Source organism: Haliaeetus leucocephalus, unplaced genomic scaffold, assembly GCF_000737465.1.
Source record: "Haliaeetus leucocephalus isolate CR32 unplaced genomic scaffold, Haliaeetus_leucocephalus-4.0 Scaffold751, whole genome shotgun sequence".
NCBI classification, from domain to species: Eukaryota; Metazoa; Chordata; class Aves; order Accipitriformes; family Accipitridae; genus Haliaeetus; species Haliaeetus leucocephalus.
In genome coordinates, this window is record NW_010973187.1 from 10279460 (window position 1) to 10299865 (window position 20406).

Here is a 20406-nt window from a genome sequence, read left to right on the forward strand (position 1 = left end):
GATTTCTGTGGTATACAACCCAGGAATAGGATGGGCCTTTCAGTCATGATGCCTGAACTAGTACCATGAAATCCTCTGGCCTCTGCCTGAACTGAGTCTCTGGAGTTGAGCTGTAGAGTAAGACAATATGTGTGTAGATAGATATATTTACGGAAGAGTTCTTAAGGCTCTAATAAGAAACAACTTGTTATTTCTACATACAATGTTTAAAATTATTTGTTAAATTTGCCCTTGTTAATTAGCTGTTTTAAAATCACACTAGTTCTTAATGACTCGTTGCCTTCAGGGTATATTGTTTGAAGTATCATTCCCTCCTTCCCTCCTACAACCTTCTCAGCCAGACTGTATTGTCCACAGTGTGCAATGGTGTCCACAGAAAAAAACTTCAATGAATCATGAGAGCCTGGGAAGGGATTACAGCACAAGAGAAGATCTGGGAGTCCAGTCTATAAGTTTATTAGGATAATCCCTCAGATTCTATGGAAATAAACAAAATGCTCCAGAAGTCAGAAGAACAGTGACAATTTGAACCAATTGAGATTCTGGCTCTTTATTTGTGATGAGGGGAGAAATTGATGATATGTATTTAGGTTTGATGTACAGGTGCCTACAGGTAGAAAATAATTTTTTTAAGAGGCTGATAGGAAAGTTATCAAGAGATTGAGCTATACATGGATCAAAACTCCTTTCCTTTCCACTGGCAGTTTGAAAAATTATCTATGCTAATGACTTTTGACATAACAACTATGTTGGGAGAGGAAAAAGAAATTGTTAATGTCCCAATTAGAATTCCAGAAACAAAGATGTGCAATTAGGTTTTTGTCACAGTACAAGAAATGTTCAATCATGCTTAAGCAGACCAGCTTGGATACATGCTTTTTATTAGGCAACACCACGAGCAAAACTATACCATTTTTCAACAGAAGTCTAAGTCCTCCAGTGGAATGGAAGTGCACAAGTTTGTTGTTTTGTAATGTTTCTTAGCACAGTTTTCATTATGGATTTATGCGCTGATGTGGAAAAATCAAGCAGAGTTCTTGATTCATGTTAACATTTACAGCACTTAATGGAGGGGTAAAATAAATAATTAAATATTGCAATGAATTAGTAGACATGATAAGAAGGATTTGGGATGTGGTTGGTTTCTTAACCATGTCTTTCTGCTCACCTCCTTCAGGCTTGACTGGTCCATCAGACATCACTTTCCTGAGGGCTAGTTGGCTTTGGTCTTTGTTGTCATTGGCTGGTGGAGGCAGATTGTCAGACTGAGTTCTCTGAATAGGGAGGACTCCTGCTATGCTGTGTCTGTGCTGCTTCCTGGCATGATTAGACTGACCGCTTTTATGTGCTGCTGTGGCAGTGTGGGTGAAATGGAAACCCAGAGTATGTATCCTCAGATGGAACCAGCTTAAATGTTATTCATGCAAACAGAAGTGGTTTTTTCTGTATTTAAGTAAGTAGTGTTTTCAAACACCAAAGAGACACCACATGCACAGCATTAAAGAGTATTAAAACTGGCTGTTTCTTTATTAATGATGGTGAAGACAAGGGAAATAATTTTCCCCCATTTTTTGCATTATACCATGGTAAGTTTATGGCATACCAACAAATCCTGAAGACAAACACAATGATTCCATAGTCAGAGAGTTTTCATTTGCCATCAGCTAAACCCTCAACTAGCAATCAGATACTGGTCTGAAGTACACTCTGGAGAGCAATCCTTTTGAATGGAAAAGTTTTAATTTATGAGTCTACTTAAAGTTGTCAGATGGAATCTATCTTGACTCTTAATCAATCCATGGCACAAAAATTACTAGAAAAATTGAACTGATTATGACACCTGACTTAGCTCTCAACTCCCTTTGACTTTGCTAACTTGATAACACTGTTGAAATCTGATGTTGTTAATGGCTTTGTGTGTTTAATGATTTTGCATTTAATGTGTTTAATGTTTTTGTCTGTTGCTGTTCTGCTCATCACTAACATGATCTTATCTGAGATATTAAGAATCTTGCCTTATATTTCCTTTCCAAAAAAAATTAGATATTTACAGTCATGTTTCAAAAATAGAAATCTCAGCCATGTAGTTAAAAAACTTTTATCTACCTTTAAATCTTCTTTTGTGTATATAGTACTGTCCTTCCTGATTACTACTTATAAATATATCTTGTTAATGTGTTCTCAGTACTTGTGTACCACTTGAGGAGCTGGTAGCCACATCTCTGCAGGTTTTGATTATTTGATTGGTAGTTATTTATTGACATCAAAACACCACCACACAATGGAATTCTCTGTGAGTCATGCACAACCATGGAACATCATGGACCATGAGTGAAGGGACTGATGGAGAAACAGCCAGTTTCACTGCAGTCTGTATAAATTAAAATAAATAAATAAATAAAAGACTTCTAAATACAAGAGTATATTGTAATTATATGTATTCACACACAGGCACACAAAGAAAGACATTGAACAGAGTGAGCACAGTGTGCCAAGAACAGAAAAAAAATAGCCAAAAAGGGAAAGACAGCAGGGAAAAAGGCAACAGATGAACATTAAGCTGCCATGCTGAGGAATTTATTTGCGTCTTTTACTTGGTTGAAGGCGAAGCTGTTGGACAGCTGCTTCAGCAGCGGCGATGGCTGCCCCAGCGTCTTCAAGGTGAGTTTGAGTGACGCTGGTTTTGCTTTGGCTGCGAGATGGACCGTGAGAGCGTAGATGTCCTTCAGAGGAAGATTTGGAGCTCCCTGGACTGCTGTGGGATTTCTCAATGGTGGGCACCTGCATCTCTACCAAGAAAATGTAGAAGCACAAGGGTTGCATTTACTAAACCCAAACAATTTCATTTTCTTTCTCTTGACTAGCCTTTCTAGCTGCATTCCAGAACAAGGAATAAAGATTAAGCTGTGCAATGCCATTCACAGTCTCAGGATATATCGTGATAAGGAAACTCTTACGAAGCACCATTTTCTGCTTCCTCACTGTTCCCTGGCCCAGGGAATAGTTAATTTACTGTTGGGTTTCTATCACCTGTGAATTATGCCTCCTGTGCTGGTTCACACTGGTGGAATGATGGGGTATCCTAAAGACTAATTTGTTTTCCACTTTCTACTTCTCTAGTATGTAGAGACTAACTAGCATCACTTAGACCGGCACTGAATACTTAGGTAAGGCAAGCACTTTTATTCTGATGAATGCCCCAGTCAAAACCATAGCCTAACTTACAATAGCTTCTATACTAACCTCCAATTTAGATATAGATCTTATACAGACATGAATCCCTAGCAAAACATTACACAAAGAAATAGAGAGATGGAACAGAGTCTTATCACTCTGAGGCTCTCATCTGGATGCTATTTGGCATGGCTTTTGCTTTGATATGACGTACCATGTTTTAAGTGAGCTACTAGGCCAGTGACTACTTAGTATAAAAAAAATAAAAAGGTAGAGAGAAATTTCTTGGAGCAGGAGACATTGAGATCAGTTCTGCTTTTGTAAACACTAGTATGATACTACTATAACAGCTCCACTGATTTCCAATACAATTGAGATATGCTGCAGCCCATTATCATTGACTGGAAATGCATATGCATTATTATAGCATAACTGTTATTCTATAAAATATTAATGTGATATTTCCAGAAGACAAAATGCCATAGAATATTTAAGGACCATGAAAAATAGAAAGATAAGTATGTATTGAATTTGGCCAAGGCTACCGGAAAAATGAGGAGGGCAGAGAATCTATAGTAGATGTGCAAAGTACAGGGAGCTTGTAAGCTGCTTTTTTAAGGACACAATTACTAAGTAAGTAAGCTGGCTGGCACTGATTGAGCCAAATTAAGCCTTGGCTCCAATGAATTAATCACAGAGATAAACACATTTTTAATAAAAGTGTATACAAACTTCATAGCAGTAACTTTATTTTTCTTTTAGAACTTACACATAGCAAAAGTTTTCCCTTCATCTGGGAAAACATTTCATATCAGGTGCATCAAGTCAATCCTACCCTTGGAGGGGTCCGGGAAGATTCCATGACTTCTGCTCTTGATGACAGATGGTTTTGGAGACTGCTGGCTACTCTGTCCAGAATGAGATTTCCCGTGATCAATGTTTTCACTCTGTTCTTTCAGAGGGTACCACCGAGGAGTGTTGTCAAGCTGAGACACGCTGGATAACTCGATCAATACCTACAAATAATTCAGAGTACAATATATGGCCTGTATCTGATCTATTAATGATTGTGTACAGTAGAAGAGTCTATAGTTGTGTTACCAGAAGTTGCAATCAAATGTAAGAAGTTAAGGGTATAAGGCTGTATGCTGACAGATTCAGGCACTGCCCATGCTCCGACCTCACCTGATATAAGCCAGCTGTGATCCCAAACCCACATTTTTTAGCATATGGATGTGTCTGAACTAATATTTCTTCTCAACAGGACCTCAGTAAGGGCTACAAGCTTAGACATAGCTCCATACCAAGACAGCTAGATAGTTTAAAGGGTAGCTTGTGAGCACAAGCTTGAAAACTAGACTAAAAAGACATTTAGTCATTCTGCCTCTGTATAGACATATTCTAATAGAAGAATCAGGCAGTGTTATTTTCTCCCTTTGTCAGTGTTAGTAAAGGGGCAAATAAATCCATAATTGTTTTTAATCAGGTCTTCAATAATATGAGACTGATGCTTGTTGATTCCCTAAAAAATCCACCTATGCAGAATTTGTAAAAAAAAGAAAAGAATAGTGATACCTTTGCACATCACTAAAATAATAGAATTTAATAGGTCATTTAGGCCTCAAAACTTCACTGGAAAAAAAAGGGAGATGCAATGGCAATGTGGAAATGAAACGAGCAGCTTGGCAAAACCCCCCTCCATTGTAGCTAAAATCTACACTAAGCCACCTGCATTGCTAGGAGGAGTTCTGTGAAATTTCTTTAAAAAAAAGAAGTAAAAAAAAGAATGAGCATTGGGACCAATAAAGACCCTTCCTTCCTTAATGATCTTGCAGCTGAGAGGGCCAAGAGATGTAAAGTACTAGAGTCATCATAGAGTCTTGAATGAAGGGAAGGACAAAACCAGCCTTGTATTTGGCTCTAAGGTGAGAGGGTTAAAACTAATGGCAGGTAGGGAAGTTTTAAAACTGCTAGACAAACAAAGTGTGCAATTACCTCCGGGACAATGTCTTTGTCAGTTTATTACAAGACCCTAAATGAAAGAAAGACTTTTAAAGTTTAGGGATGGGGAAGTCTCTTCACACCTGATTGTTTCTAAAAGATTAAAAGCCTTTTTTCTTTCCTTTTTTCTTTCAGCTTCATAGGTTGCATATGACCTGGCTTGGTCTTTCTGCTTAGGTCTATACTCAATCTGAACAGATTAACTATTTAGCATGCTCCCTGGTGTGGTTTATGGTCATAGCTTTGGGAATGACTTGGAAGACAGCATGGTTGAGGACAGTTCCCAATAGGCAGTATACGCTGGGGGCTCTGCTTTGTAGGAGAAGAGGGTTCACATTCCATGGATGTGAACCATGATGTGCCACTTGCCTTCTGGGGCATGCAAGTGGTGCTGGCCCTATTCAAGCAAGTCCTTAGGGCACAATTTGGATATCCTGTATCTTGTGTTATGGTACAGGACTCCTCTGGACATCCTGGTCCTGAAATACAATGGATAGTCTTTTCTGTTCCTTTTTTTTTCCATGAAGATCTGTTTTCATATTTAAGTCTGAATGATTTAACAAATACAATAGTTGTAGGGGTTGAAAATATTTGAAGGCAAAAGTTTAAATCTTCCTGTAGAAGCAGCTGCTGGAGCATCCATTTTCATAAATAACAATGATGTAAATATTCAGTAAAGCCCTGCATTTAGGCAAACATGCTGAACTCAACAAGAATACTGATGCAGTACGCAGGAAATAAGTAATCATGTGGCTGCTTCCTATAAATTTATTTTAGTGATTGTTCAAATAGTGACATTGATTGCTCAGTTTTGTAGTTACACAAAGGAGAACTGGAGCTGAACTGAATGCCTTTTTTTGTGAAATTCAAATGCAGAATGCGAAGAGATACTTTGAGTTACTCTGTACATGAGCAATTGATTTTCCTGGGATTCTGTTTCTAATTATAATCCTCTTTTGTAGTAACATTTTTAATTACTTTTTGACATCATAGTTATTGCTGGTAATTCCATATTATATGTGCATATCTTGGTTTATTTGCTTTTAAAAGAGAGAGCATACTTCTCCCCATAATCACTCATCTCATTTATTATTAATTAGAAAATTTTGCCTTCAGTCATACTTTGGTAATGATATTACTATTTTGTAGTGTTAAAAATGAGACCTTGATCAGCAAGAACAAATTACTCACACTTGCAGATACTTCTGCATGTGGTAAATTATGGCTTGATGGGAGAATTTAATCCTTTAATCATGTACAAAGACTGATACCTCCTCAGCCTTTCCATGTCATATTAAAATCAAGGCAGACAGCATATCAGTCATAACAAGAATTCCCCATTCAGTCTCTGTGAAGGCTGTTACTATGGCAGGCTGAAAAAACCCCCTTAATTTTCAGTGAAGTAACATTGTGTTGCAACCTAAATGAACTTGCCCACAGTTTATCAAGATAAACCGAAGGTATCTTTTATGTGTGACTGAAAGAAATCATAAGCATTGTTATGAAGTCAGCAGGAAAACTGTGATGTAAAAAAGGTTTTACTTAACACATCTATCATACCTTGGAAGAGAACAGTCTCCAAATAGCAGCATGCAGTTAATCAGCTTTCTAAGTAGTCAATATTAGAGAGGAGGAAATAAGATACTCACTTCACCAAGGAAGTCATTCGAGGAGAATCTATCATAATCCCAGACAGTCACTTCCAGTGTTTTCTTTTTCAGCTGCAATTTAAGTCAAAGGATAATTAACCCCATTGCCATCGTAAACTTCAGATCAAGTCTTTATGGTGGTTTCTATTCACGATCTCCTTCTTGTACCCTTTTTCATAGTGACAGCTAGGCAGCTTTTGTCCTCCCATCAACCTTGATCTCAGAAAAATAATTGGGGGCTATTATTTGTTATCAAGACAAATGGGCTTGTGCTTGGCCCTATTTTAGGAATTTCCACAAGTTGTTTCTGACAGAATGTGTGTCCACTACAAGAGCTAAACTGATTTTTAAAGCCCTATTTTTGTTTTTCTGCAGCTCTTCTCATCGCCAGATCTGAGTTGTCTGAACTCAGGCATTTGCCTAATATATTATTTAAAACACCATATTTCCACAATCTCATCTGTGAAGCCCAGGCTTTAATACCCCTGGAATTCAGTGTAGTCAATGGGACTCTGCAAGTGATCCAGCCATACAGGATAAGTTGTACTGTTAGGTATTAATGACAGCCATCAAAACCCATTATCTGCAGACCTTGTTAAGCATGATAGCTGTGTCAAGCACTCTTCTTACAGACTACACTAAGAAACAAGTCAGTCTTTTTATATGACAAGATAGCGCAAGACAGAGAAGCTGTTGACCAAAGCAGTTGACCTTATTGGAAAGATTGACCTGAGAGTTATTCCAGGGGTCTGCTGGGAGAGATGGGGAGAGGACTGATTACCGGTGGTGTATGCTGGGGCAAAAGGCTAGCAAGTGGCTGGAGAGGCAGTAATAAATTCACGTGGCTTGAAAGAGAAAAGGACGAAATCCTGGGGGCATGGGATGTCTGCGAAGTCAGGCTGAGTTGTAAGTGAAGAATTCGTTGGACGCTTCCAAGCATTACTAAGGAAAACAGGACTCTTTTCACATATGTCAATAAAAGAGGTCAGAACCAGAAATCTTATGTGATAATTGAGATCATCATCCTAACAGAAGCAACACGTCACTCACTGCTCTGACTACTAAATGGCTGCTTGGGACAAAGGGACAACAGAGGATCAAGTCATTGTTCAACTTTAAAAGCTATACCATTTACTGTACATATTATATATACTTTCAAGAAAAGCACTGTTTGCTATTTACCACTGCTGCCCCTTGGTTTAATGCAACGCAGATTCAGACAGTCCTTAATAACTTTAAATTGCCTTTAAATGATAATTTCATCTCATTATTATGTATTCGGAATATCTTCTGCTCCCAGCTAACTTTAGAAAAATGAGCAACTCTGCAAAGCCAGTGTCTTTGAAAAACAAGTTTAAATCAGCATATCCTGGAAAATCCACACAAAGGGGAATTGTACTATTTTTAGCATCAACAATGTACTCTTTAAGCAGGTAATAACATGACTTGAAAACTAAGATTTAAAAAGAAAATACATATTTGAGAGCAATTCTTTAATCTCTGTTTTTTTCCTATACAACTAGGCAATATTCTTCTTAAACATTCGTTTTAAAAATATCCTGTAAAAGCTGTGGAAAAAGTTGAACAAAAAATATTTTCTTTTGAACATCCCTTACAGAATATTTGTAAAGCTGATTTCCTTGACTGAATAAAATTCCTTTTCTTTGCTATTCCAAAACAGTATCGAAACTGCAACATGAAAAATAACCTGAAAAAATGAGTTGAGCAGCCACTGGTCCATGCTACTTTTACCTTCCTGGATGATATCATTTCCTGCTAGATGCTATACTAAGTATATATATATATTTACCCTTTAAAAAGAGGAATAGCACAAATACTTTTCAGAAATGTATTGTCTCAGTTGTTGCTATTTTGGGAGGACATATTGTCTTCTTGTTTGAAGTAATGACTGTGCAGGGACAGAGAGAAGAATGTATAGATCCAGGAAAGGAAAAAAACCTCTAAGATTTGAAGGATTTTTGGTGGAAAGGGGAAAATGGAGATTTTCAAGCAACTGCAACCCTACTTTGCTAGCTTCTTTGCATTACTATGATAATAAAACTGTGCTGAAAACTTGCAGAACTCTATATTTCTTTGAGATATCTATTTCAAGCTTCTTAGTTTAATAAAGCTTTTATTAAATATTATGACAATGAAAAACCATCAAAAAAGCTTTATTAGGCAGAGTGCATGAAATGAGTCTCAAAGAGGAGGAAAATTTCCCTTTCTGAAGGTATATTTATGTATCACTACTGAAGGCAAAGAACACTCAATGGCTAGTGGTTTTAAAAGCAGCCATTATACCATCACAGCAAAGTAGGGTTCTGCGTTACGTCATCCAGTTTTAGGTTGTGAAGCCAGAAATTCAGGTCCCCATCAGGAATTTAACTGACAGCAATACTGAAATGGGTTTCAGAAGCCCACTATCCATCTGACCATGGGTTTCTGCAAGTAAGCAATGTTCCAACAGGAAAATAAGAAAGTGTCCCTAAAAGAAAGCAAGCAGTTTACTTATGTTGTGACCCTCATCTGAGTTCCAAGCATATTATGAAAAAAATATTACTAAGCTGCAACTAATTTCAGGCTTTGCCTTGTGGGAAAAAAAAAAATTAAAAAATAAAAACCCGCCTAAAAGCACATTACTGCATGTGAACTCCAATTAGCTTTAGGCTGCTGTGGACAACCGTCATTTAAAGAAAATGAAGGAATATGCAGAAACAGCCAATGTGAATAACATTTTCTCTTATGGAAGACATAACCAACACCACACATACTGAAGCGTCAGTTCCTTCTTTTAAATGTCGGGAGATCACTGGGTGTTGTTCCAGATAATGTGGGTCTGTGTAACTAAATATGCATTACTTGAAATATTTAATACATATTCTTTGACAATCTCATACAAGGATTTGTATGAAGAAAGAAATAATTTTAATGCAGTTTGGCTTTCTCGTATGCTGAAAGTAAATTCCTATAATTACTTCAGAAATATTATAAAAGATTGCAGTCTCAGTCAGGATATTTGATGACTAGAAATGAAGGTGGTGTATTAGATCATGCATTATACTTATTTGTGTTTACATTCGTATTTAGCATTTTATTGTAGTCTTCTCTATATTGCTGTACTTCAGTACATGGGAGGACAAAAACACTTCTGCTAGGTCACTTAGAAACTTACTTTCTTTTGTCCAAGATATTAAGTAAGATTTAAGTACCAACACGTTACTGATTCATAAGAAAGCTTTTTTTACTTTTAGAAATTAGACATAGGCTCCTACATCACTCAAGGATTTTGAAAATATTACTCTTTCTAAATATATTACCTTTAATTTAAGGACATGAGCTATAGCAAAAGCTATTTGCTTTAATGAATTATATCCATCATCTAAGGAAATACTTTTATTTGCTTTCTGACAAGTAAGAAATTGAGGCAAAGCAAGCCACACCTAAATTACTAAATAATCACAGTTTAATTTATTTTTTCTCCAACTGTCAAAGTAGAATTTGCTACGTGATAAAACTAATCATTCTGACCTTGAAAAAGTATGTTTCATTTCAGAGTGATCTATTTCTTATAATTATTTTCATTTTAATTTCAGCTAGGTTATGAAAGAGAAAAGGAAAATGAAAAACTGTACAACCAGCTAAAGTCTAGACAGTGACGTTAAAAGGACTATATTAGGAAATATTTAGTAATACTTATTTGCTGTCAGCAAGCAACCCATGCTTTGATGGAGGGAAAGGAAATGCTTCTTTGAAGAAATAATATTTATAAAGATTCATGAATTTATGTTAGGATATGACTGCTAACTCTGTATAATTTTTAGTGTATGATGCAGTTTTGCTTGTTTGGCGATCAGAACACTCATTCTTAGTCTATCACAATTATTGTCTTGTACTTCTCTTTACATTCTTAAACTATTTTGAAATATCCATTTGTGAGGTTTATGAGTGCAAACAATATACTATTGCATGGTGATAGTTTTTTAAACTGTAGAGGGTACTTAGCAGCATCATGGAATTATTTCGTGATTTAGAAATGTGCTTTACTGTATATTCTCTAAGCCAATCAATCACACCGCTATCTTAGCACTAGATACAAGCTATGGAAAGATGTGGAAGGAAATACTACTCCCTGCACACACTTCTACGTGACAAGAGGACAAAATATACAACATATGTGGTACCCAGATGAAGCTTACACTTATAAGTACTGCATAACAGTCTCAGAGGAAGGGAAGAGGAGGAGATTTGCAAATGAAAAGCAAAGGTCAAAGAATTACTTGTGACCTAAAGGTAAATTTCAACAAACAATGGTCAAAAAACTGACATCAAAAATATTAGGAGATTTTCTGTCATAAAAATCTCTAAGAAATCCTAGACTAAGATCATTATCCAATCTAAAATCACCAAACAGCCATTGAATGTCCAACACCCAAGCACTCTTAATTACAGCTCAGTGAAATGTCACAGCAGAACCTGAAAGCAAACTGAGTAAACTGAAGAGCCTTTCTTAAATGGAAGGCTCAGTTTGGAAATATTGCTGGCTTACCAAACCTTTTTACAAAACCCAGAAGACCTAGGTTTTACATTGCAGCTAGACAAACACCACAGGGTTTTTTTTCTGACGCTTTCACTGTCAATGAGCTATAATTTATGCAAGCCTACACAAAACAGCATGCAAAACCCAGCAAGCTATAGCTCTTGCGTACAACAAGGCACCTCTGAAGTACATCGGAGCTACTGCCTGTTAAGTTCAGACATGTAGACTGCATAAGCAACCATCTAAGTTCCTCTGTGGGAAGGGTTTTTCTCCATGCAAAAATGAGTATCTTAATCTATGTTCCTCTCAATGACCGAGAAGAATGAAAAATGAAATTTTAAGTTAGAGAGATAATATTGAGGACTTGGTGTCATGTTGGAGAAGTATATTAAAAGCATGGGAAAATCTATTCACTAAAGAGTCTGGTTATTCTGGGCTTTTTTAAGAAGTTCTGAAAGATTAAATGGCCTTGAAAAATGAAGTTGAAAGTATCAAGAACAAAACACTAAGAAAGGCAACGATTTAGGACTGTGTACAGATCCATTATTCTATAAAATATACTTCATAATTTAAAGAATTGGACTGATCATCATTTTGCTCATTATGCCTTTTCCAAATGGTAAAAAGTCCATTTACAAGGGGAGATGGAGAAAAAGAGGACTCAACTGCTTCATGCTGCCTCAGTTAACCCTGCAAGTCAGTTAGAGTTAGGAAGCCACCAAGAAACGGAGAAGACTTCCACAGACTTCTTTCCCAGATGTGAGTTAAATCTTTCTATAACAAGGAAATTACATATCTTCTAATTTTTTTAGGTAATTCATATTTCAAGCCCACTGCTGTAAATTGCTGCTAAATCTAAAAACGTATCTCTACACTTCACAAATATTTTTGAATAAGAAAATGGTAGGACCTGTGTTTTGTGTGAGCTTGCATGGCTTTTGGAATGAAGAGTGACAGTGATTTCTGCAACTACTTCAGAAACTTATGTCTTAATTTATTCCCTTCCTGTATTCCATTATCATTTTTTAAATTGCCACATCTGTACTTATGACATGATTATGAGCGTAATCCCCACAAATTACCATTTTTATGAGTAGAAGGGACAAGAAAAGAGCATTGATATAGTAAGTTCTATCAGAGGCAAGGAAATAGTTCCAAATTTCCCCTAAATTTGGCAAGATTTTACAGTGGTTCACAGAATTGCCTGTAGCACTGCTCCCTTCACAGTAAGCACTGCAGACCATACAAATAATAAAGTAGCAAATTGCACTGAACAGTGCTACCAGTCACGCACCTGCTCCATGGAGATATTTTTATAAATTACTGTCTGATTCCACTCAGGATTCAAGCTTTTCTGTATGTACTTAGTTCTCCTCTTGTACTCGGCACTGAATTTGAACAAAGGAAGGAAACATTACATTAGTGATCTTTTGGGTTTTTTCATTTCTAATGCAAAAAAACACCCACAAACCAAAAACCAGAAAAAGAACAGAACTGCATCTCTCATTTCTGCAACAACTCAAGGTTACAAGAGGACAACAACAGCCTTTGGGGTTTTTCTTAGCATGCTTTCCTGACATGGTTTTTTAAAACATCTTCTTCTGACTCTTCAGCAGGCTAGCTCTGCCTACAACCATTTCAGCATAAAGCATCAGTCAGCACATGCACATACACTTTGTTCTCTCATTGTAGGTGTTGGGCTCTGATTATAAATTGAAGTGATAATGCACTGATTTATTTTCTAAGACCATCCTCCTATTAGCACTTTAAAGTAGCATGAATCCATTATATTTATAGGTTGCAGTCTCTAATTACAGGAGTCCCATCTCACAAGAATGTTTAATGAATGCCATGGGGTAACTAATATCCTGTTAATGATAGAAACACTAATTTCTTATTGATCCTATTCTCTGCCTATACCTCTAACTGTACTGGAAACCAACATAACAGTCCATCAAGCTCATGATTGTTTTTATCAATAGCCAAGAATAAAAAGTTTGGCTGCATAATCTGTTTTTAAAAAGATTCGATAGTGCTTTCTATTGTACTTTCCATTTCCTGAGTATGGAGAAAGCAATACAGCAACCTTTAAGAGAATATGGATTCATTTAGTTCTGTGAGCTTTGATGTCAGATTTGCTTCCATTCCAATTTTAACTTAATATAAATTTTAATGGATGTCTCAGAAGAGCTGGGTAGGAGAACATGAGAAGCTTTTAATACTTTGAAAACCCAATGAGATATAAGGTAAAAAACCTCTTTTTGCCAGTCTGCAAGTCAACTGCCCTTTGTCTTCTGTTCAAACCTCTGATACATTAAAAGACTTACATGCTATATCTATTATTAAATTAAATGTGTCCAGGACTGTTCTCCAGCACTAAGGCCAAATGGCACACAGTGACCTCTATCTGCCCTATTAAACACTTTTATGGTTTCCCTACATTAGTTTTTGGTAGTGTGCTGTTCTCCTGATTCTCACTTCAAACTTTTGTTTGAACTGTGCTTTGGTTCACACTGTGGCATGGTCTCAGAGCTAATGAAATAGATTCCCTTCATATGAGATTAACTCAGAAGATACACTCCAGGGACTCATTTAATCAGCTAGTCACTAATGGTGTACCATGCATCGTACCAGACTGGAGCAGGTCTGAATTAAGGTTATGTGAAAGACGCATGTGTTTTACTGACACACATATGTCAATGTTGGGTCTTCAGCACCAGCAGTTTCACTCCACAAACTCAATTCTACTGTGCAGTGCTCCCATTTAATTATTCTGGAGTGTCTAGTGGCCTTATTCTCCAAAAGAGGGTGGCCATATCCAAGCTGCCTACTAGACTGATATCTTTCAATGAAAGGGACTTGCAGCTATTTTTGCTCTTACATTTTGCTCTAGTCATTCTATGTAGTTCCATTTATTTTCTTGCAAAACATGCTATCCACTGTCTTCCAGTTTACCGAAAAATGTGAATGGCATTGGGACTGTGAAACAAAGTACCTGTCCACCTCTGCTTTTCTGAAAAGAAAGCAGCAGCTCTCCACAGTTCAGTCAGTTCTGTCAGCCACAACATACAATGGTATATATTTTTTTTTTTGGGGGGGGGGGGGGGGGGAGGACGATATTCTTTTTTCTTGTGTGTCAGTAAGAAAAGGATGCATTAAAATCTAGGGAGACCAAGAACATATGAAAAAGAAACTCATGCAAAGTTATTTCTTTGCATATCTTGGAAGGAAAGCCGAAATACAAAATCTGAATCCTTTTGGAAACTAGATTTTGATGGCAAATCCTATTCAGTAATGCACTTAAATTTTTCAAGCACCTCATTAGCCTTCTTTTCCAACTCTCTGAACTGAAAAAAGCATCGCAATCACCCAAAGTATTAATGAGATTTGACTGACCCTTATGGAGACACAGGACATGGGTAAGTGACAGCTGGGCAGGCAGCATCTCTCTCTCTGGGCTCACAGTACTTCTCAAACGAATGTCTATTCTGATCAACTATTAATGAAATATTAACTAATCAAAAGTTCTTCTACACCCAGAGTAACCCATTTACTTCTTACCTAAACTAAACCAGGGCAGTATTATGCAGCTTGGGCCTGTCTAAATGTCATATGATCTACTGGATTTAAGGAACTGATACACTTTCATCTTTGTGAAGAAAGTAGGAAAGGACCCTTTGCACACTCAGCCAAGAAAATGACGCCATGACATTCCCTTCCATTTCATGGATTTCCTTTTGCAATATTACAACCTCATCACCTTTTCAAAGTTTCTGAGTTTTTTCAGAAATATGTGAGAAGATGATTCATGCAGCGTTGAGTTTCAGAGCTGGCAGTGACAAAAGGTAAATGTGTTGTTAACATGGTAACTCTGGAGTATTTCCAGTGAAATCCATAGTATCTGGATCTAAACTGGCAAAGGTGGTGTTAGCTGACATTGATGTAACCTACGGTCTGGATCTGTTGCAGAGGGAAGCAGGAGACCCTGACCACTTCTAAGGAGGTGTGGACCCAGGCTAAGCTGGATGACAGCTGAAGATTTCTAGACCTCTGAAGGGAAGGATCTGGCAAATACATTAAGTTCATACCACTGATGCAACTTTCCCCCAACAATTGTGATTAAGAGATGGAGATGATTTAATAAAATGCATTCATTAAACCAGTCTATACCTAGTATGAAATAATTTGCACTTGAAATTCTCAGAGTATGCTGTGTGAAAAGATACAAACTGCATTAGCCTCTTCTTTCTCATTTCTCTATGTTTCCTTAATTATAATTTATTAACACATAATACCACTGAAAGTACAATGAAAAAAGTATTATAGAATGACTGCATATAAAATGTGGCATTTAAGAACATTCATTAAATAATTTTATTAATGAAGAAAAAGACTGATGATAGAGAAGATCTGTTTATTGAAATTCATCTGCTGACTTGTTTCATCAGTTTTCTACTTTTAAACAAATTTAGAATTTAGGCTGAAATACTGTTCTTATGTACTTAGCCTGGGCTGATATTAGTATATCGTGAGAATGGAGTTTTGCCTTATGTTTCCAACTCCAGGACAAACAAAGCACTAATAATTCAATAGGTAAAAATTCAACTTTGTTTATGACAAAAACCCCATTTTTGTGGTCAAGCAGCTTTAAAGCCAGCTGTGCAATTATCTAGAATTATACCTGGCTTTAATGTCTATACGCTGTGCAAGGTATATAGAGAAAAATGTTCCATTTCATTGCCAAACAGTGCCTGTTTCTCTTGGCACTAACACCACTCAAAATCTTGATACAAGTTCACAGTTAACTGTTTTGCAACTTTCAGTGAGTGAGAATGAATCTTTAGATATCTTTGAACTAAATTCTTCCAGAATTCACAAGGAATTTTGTTTGTCATCAAACTTTGGCCCTAGAATATTACTGCACCAGGAAGCATTAATTACTCATTTCCAGTTCTTGCTGACCTGGAAAAGGGATTTATTAGAGAATGAACAGCAAAACCATGCTGCAATTGTGTGCCATCAAAACTCAAGAGAAATCTATAGTTCAATGCACAGGTTTATCATATCATGCATGCATACAAAAATGAAAGAATAAAATTGGAAGATAGCACACTCTACCTTGCATTTTGGACAACCATGACTTGACTGCATATCCAGCATTTACAGAGTTAGGAACACAGAGGAAGCAGTGTGAGAGAAAATGGGAACAGAGATAAAGAAAACATGTGAATAATGGGTAGTTTCTAGTTTCAGAATCAAAGGAAATAGAGGCATTGAGAAGAATAAGAAGTCTAGCGTGGACTGAACTACAGATAAAAGATATTCAGTAGCAATTCAAGCTTGTGCTTTCAGAAACAAGTTTAGCGCTTTTGAGAAGCTCTTCATTTTCATTATTCCCTAAAGCCCCAAGTTAAATGCAAAATTGTAACAATACCATGTTTTAAAATAAAGAACCCAAATAAAACTAAAATCCAAATTCTTCATAACTTGGCAGCAAGTTTAAACCTATACTTGGATCTGCCTTAGACCTCTGCAGAGTGAATGTCTCTCTAGTTCAGTCTTATTTCTACACCAGTGAATGTACCTGCAAAATTCCCAGTAAGATTGATTTGACAAATATCTTACAAGACTTTTAGGTGCATTAAAAAAACCCTCAAGACTTAGGCCCTGTTCCCATGATATTCAGTAAGAGTTTCGGGCCCAGTGCCACTGAACAATATTGAATGCTGTATAGCTGGAATTATCAAGCTACAAAAGAATACGCCTGCCTTTAGTTGTACCATTCATGCGCTTTTAGCGGTGCTTGCCTATATGTCAAATGCTGCACTGTGACCTGAGCATGCACTTTCCTGTTATTTTGAAGAGAACAGAAATACAGATTTTTAGTTGTGTCATCCTAGCCTGAGAGTCTTTTAGGATGAGTGTGATTACACAAGCAGAGAAGTTTGCAGGAATTTGTCTTTGCAACCTAAGGTCTGATCCATCAGCCTAACTTTACATATATGTATTGTGTCACCGAAGTCAGCAGTATTATTATAACCATGTATACTTATGCATACATGTGACACTCTGCAACTTTAGGGCACAAAAAAGAGTTATAATATTGCTGATACAGAAACATATCTTTCAAAGGAAACACTAATGAGCTATTTGTAATTACAGAGTCTAAAAAAGCAATGGTCTGTGAAAAAGTGATTAGTGATTTGTATAGTCATTAGATACAAAATCACCAGGATTTCTAAAACCAAATCTTAGCTCTTAAAAAAAAAGTTGTAAAAAATCACATGGGATGAATGTTTTCTGACTAGTATTTCTCACCTTTGATATTATACTGCAACCTTAAATTTATCTCAGAAACTGTAATTCTGTATGTTTGCAAATCTGTCCCAAATTCGGAATGTCTTGAGCTGAAGCAAACATTCCATGTTAACCTTAACATGTAGCTTTCTATATTACAGAAAGTATTGTATATATTTAGTACATTTGAGTAAAGTCTGTTGTTCTTTTAATACATATTTTTGCATGTATTAGAATTTTTAAATGGAAACATGAAAAAAAATAAAAAAACTACAGGAATGATCATGAAGTCCCTGAGGTCATTAGCAAAGTATGCACATTCTCCTGCGAGTAGGATCTGGCTCTCTATTAAAAATCCACCATTTTTCCTGGTGTTGGACCTGGATTTTCTATAGTAATAACTTTCAGTTCCGTTTATTAGTGACAAGTAACAGACCCAAATTAAAAGAAAGCTCAGGTTAAAATTTCCTCTATACTTACCCTCTCCCTGGAAGAAGATAAACTTTAACAAAGGGATCCGAATAGCCATTGTTGTCTCTGGGAGCGAGGTTTCTTGCCTGAAGGATGTGGATGATAAGGTTGCCAAGGTGTTTGTCATAGTTGATTTGAAGCTAGAGAATGCATTAAAACACAGAAAGATTATTTGTTATTTTCACTTCCCAAATGATTTGATACCTCTCTTAAATTCTTTGAATAAAATACATTTTAGACCTTTACTTTGTCTGGAAATAAACACATTTTGGAAGTCTCTCTCTTTCTCTCCTGACTAGAATGAGATGCTAGATGATTATGTTGGATCTTGAAACAAATTTTGCTTTCAAAGTCTGCCAGTATTGGCAAAAAAAAAAAAAAAAAAAAAAAGGAAACACATGTATTGATCTATTCCAATCAGGAAAAAGGAGATGAAATTTGAACCCTTGATATTATTCTGAGCATATAGCCAGCTTATGGAGTAAGAATTACACAAATTCTGACAACCTGGAGCCCAAGCCTGGGAAGAATGTTATAATACTATGGAAAGACTCATAGTACTGGTATAGGAGTGAGGGATTAATTAAGGAAAAAAAAGACAGAAATTTATAGGAAGTTAGGCTTCATTTATTCTTCTGCTCCCAGTTCCACTGTTTTAAAAAGCTAGCATAAAGTCAGTTTACATAAGAGATAACCACAAACTTGGCTTTGTATGGAAATAAATACACTGTACTATGAGGAACCCACAGCACTCTCTGCTTAAATGTAAACAGTCTGGGAATTTCTGAAGTAAACCACGGTAAGTGCCCAAAGATTAAAGATTAGAATGAATCTCACTGCTTTTTTAGCCCCTTCAGGAACAACAGCATTTTCCATCCTTCTGTTTGTATTACACAAGCCAACATTAAAGACAGAGGCAAAAATCAAGCACTGACTTACATAAGTGACATTTCAAGGGGTTGGAGTTGAATAAAAAATCAGTTAATGGAGCTTGTTTTCTGCAAACTTAATCATCAGAAAAACGCAGCCAGTAGCAACAGCAATTTCCACAGCAAAACCTACAAATTTACCTGAATTTCTCCAGTGATTGGATGGGAAGCAGACTTCATAGTTTCCGTGGGCTGCGAGATTAAAATACATAAATAAATACATAGGCGCACACTCACAAATATACACATAGGCATATTGGAAATAATAGATTTTCAAAGTTAACTTTTGTAACAGGTGTTGCTTATACTCCTGTATTGCCACACATTTTTAAAAAACATTTAATTGTCTCCAATTTGTATGCTCAAAACTAATAGTTACGGTATTCAACAGCACTTAAAGTCCATCCCAGCCATTTTAATCAGCCTTCGTGCAAGTACAGAATCAGACAACTTGAACACCAAAGTCTTTACAGTCTGAGCAGATTGGTCACACAAGGAGGCATGGGGAGAAAAAAACATATAGCATTAACCCTGTGTAACAAAAGTGAATGTTGCAAAGAGAAACCAAGTACCATGTCAAACACAACACAGCCATATTTCTATTGAAAGGCAAAGGTTACACTAGTTTAAATTGAGTTTAGATGAAAGTGAGTAGAAAGAGCGGAAAGAATGGTATTAAAACTGAGTGATGTATATAAGTGGATTTCACAACTGCAGCCATCTCATATAGTATTTTTTGCTTTATTCTGTGTTTTCTGATAATCAATTCAGCAACACCACTTCATTTTCAAATTCGTCCACACACTTTCCATGACATGAAATTTAAATTTTCTGTTCTCCCCTTTACAATGCTGTATAATCATGCTTGCCTCTCTCTGTTCTCTATCACTGAGCTTCTCTAGGTTGCTGACAAAAGCAATAAAATCCTTGGTGTCTTCTTTTTTCCCCTTTTCTTCCCACCTGTTCGTTAGTAGTTGGAAATTAATAGCACCATTTGCTTCAAATCCTGGACTCTCAAAAATATGCTGTTCTGTTAAACGGTGGTGCCCTTGAGCCAGCCTGGACCTACCTCTAATCTGCAAGCCATCAGTCAAGCAAGAAAACTCTCTCTGGTTCAGTAGCAGGATTTGAATATTTTTGCATTCTCTCCACAGCTGCTTCCTTGGTTGATGCAGCAGAAAACAAAGGATGCAAACAAGGACAAACCTACTGGTCTCTGAAGACTGGTCTGGAAATCATCTTTTCCTATTCTTCCAGACATGACCAGCAGCCCGACCTATTATTCTGTGTAATTAGGATTTCTTTCACTTTCTGAGTAGAGTAAAACTCATCTGCCTTTTTTGTG

At 36.6% G+C, this 20406-nt stretch overlaps 1 protein-coding gene across 1 annotated transcript in view; it reads right to left on the minus strand.

Annotated features, from left to right (window-relative positions):
- PCLO (piccolo presynaptic cytomatrix protein) overlaps window positions 1-20406 on the minus strand; it is a 367233-nt gene that overhangs the window by 59317 nt on the left and 287510 nt on the right. Inside the window, 8 exon segments of the mRNA XM_010580944.1 lie at window positions 1169-1351; window positions 2595-2789; window positions 4010-4190; window positions 6825-6896; window positions 12659-12752; window positions 16483-16509; window positions 18142-18272; window positions 19203-19253. Of these exon segments, the coding sequence (XP_010579246.1) occupies window positions 1169-1351; window positions 2595-2789; window positions 4010-4190; window positions 6825-6896; window positions 12659-12752; window positions 16483-16509; window positions 18142-18272; window positions 19203-19253 (934 nt within the window).